The 1,616-nt window shown below is 34.7% G+C and overlaps 1 protein-coding gene across 1 annotated transcript; it reads right to left on the bottom strand.

The window, feature by feature from the left end:
- Positions 1 to 381: 381 nt before the first annotated feature.
- LOC107461357 (uncharacterized) lies at positions 382 to 1,140 on the bottom strand. Its single transcript, XM_016079838.1, has one exon. It carries the CDS (start codon positions 1,138 to 1,140, stop codon positions 382 to 384), a length of 759 nt encoding a protein of 252 aa, XP_015935324.1.
- Positions 1,141 to 1,616: the final 476 nt, after the last annotated feature.

The raw sequence follows: 1,616 nt of genomic DNA, 5'->3' as shown, positions 1-1,616 counted from the left end.
TTGATGACTTTGGATTGCCGTCTTCGTTTAGAATTAAAACCCTGAGGCCACTGCGACTCTTAACTCTTGACAAAGCAACATAAAGTTGTCCATAGATAAACATTGATTTTGGCCAATAAAGCCGTACATGTGATAATGATTGATCCTGACTCATGTTAATGGTCATTGCAAAGCATACTGTTAATGAAAATTGTCTCCGTTGGAACTTAAATGGCAATCCTGAATCTGAAGGGATCAAGTTCATTCTTGGAATGTACACTTTATCTCCAATATTTCTACCGGTCACTACTGTCGCTCCAATTACGTTGCTGCCAAGTTTGTTAACTATTAATCTTGTCCCGTTGCATAAACCTGAAGTCTGGTCTATGTTTCGCAGTAGCATTACAGCGACTCCTGCTTCAAAGTCAACTTGTGATTGAATAGTCCCGAACATTTGATGTCATTTAGAAACTCTGGTGTGAACCACTCTTGTTTTACATCTTCATTCTCATCAGCTTGATATGTTGTGTCAGAGCTCAAATACTCCTTTTCCATCCCTGGAAAGATTGTCAAGACAAAATCGTTTACCTTCTCGACACTCTTAAGTGTGGGTGCAATAATTGCTCTACTCTGAAAATACATGTAATCTGACATGTTTTGCAACAAATTTGGATATGCAAAGTCTACCAAACGAGAGAGAGGATCATCAGTAGTTGTAATCAATAGATCATCTGGAATTTCAACTTCTGATTCATCACCAACAACAGAGATAATATTTCCATTTCCAACATCAAGTATCCAATTAGTAAATATCTTCATTTCACCTTCGTCTTGATCCGAAGAAGACATTAGAAGCCTCATATTCGTATGCAGTTTCAGAACCTTACAAAATGACCAAAACTGGGATGAGTTAATAGCGGATGCTAATATATCGTGTCTACTTCCTTTCGGAATCACCGGAAGTATCTGTCTGAAATCACCTCCTAGAACAACAACCTTACCACCAAATGGTTTATGTGTCTTATGTTGATCGGTAACTGACATAAGATTCCTGAGCGTCCGATCAAGTGCTTCAAAACGGCAGTTGTACCTTTCCTCGCATACAACATATTGAGAACTCAAAATTGGATCCTGTTTTGGACTTCTCTGATCTCTCCTCATACCATATCATGGCGTCGCAATGCCGACAAAAAATTCTGGGTCATCAATATCTATCACATCTAATAATCACCAAAATAATAAATTGTTTTAGTTATATCTGTAACAAATAATTTATATAAAAATATACCTTTCTTTCACCATGTTAAGTATAAAAATAATATTTATAAAAGATTACCGAAGAATGCAATTTATGGATTAAAAAGATGAGATCATATAATACAATTTCATTGTGCCAACCTCAAGATTTAAGTTTTACAATAAATCAATGTTCAAATACAAAAATTATAATATATAACCATATCTTAGTTTGAATTTTAAAACTTGAACACTAAACGATAATTTTTTGTTTATAAAAAGCATAACAATAGTAAATAATAAAGTGCTGATATTGCCACCTCTTAAATTACCTGTATTCTCAGCAACATCGAATATGGCTGGGTATTAAATTTGCACAGAATCATCTAAAATAGTCGTAT

This window comes from Arachis duranensis, chromosome 8 (genome assembly GCF_000817695.3).
Source record: "Arachis duranensis cultivar V14167 chromosome 8, aradu.V14167.gnm2.J7QH, whole genome shotgun sequence".
Taxonomy (NCBI): Eukaryota; Viridiplantae; Streptophyta; class Magnoliopsida; order Fabales; family Fabaceae; genus Arachis; species Arachis duranensis.
This window is presented reverse-complemented; position numbering and strand designations above follow the sequence as displayed.

Excerpts from the sequence above, each read along its gene's own strand:
- LOC107461357 (XM_016079838.1), bottom strand. The coding sequence starts at position 1,140 with ATGAGGAGAGATCAGAGAAGTCCAAAACAGGATCCAATTTTGAGTTCT.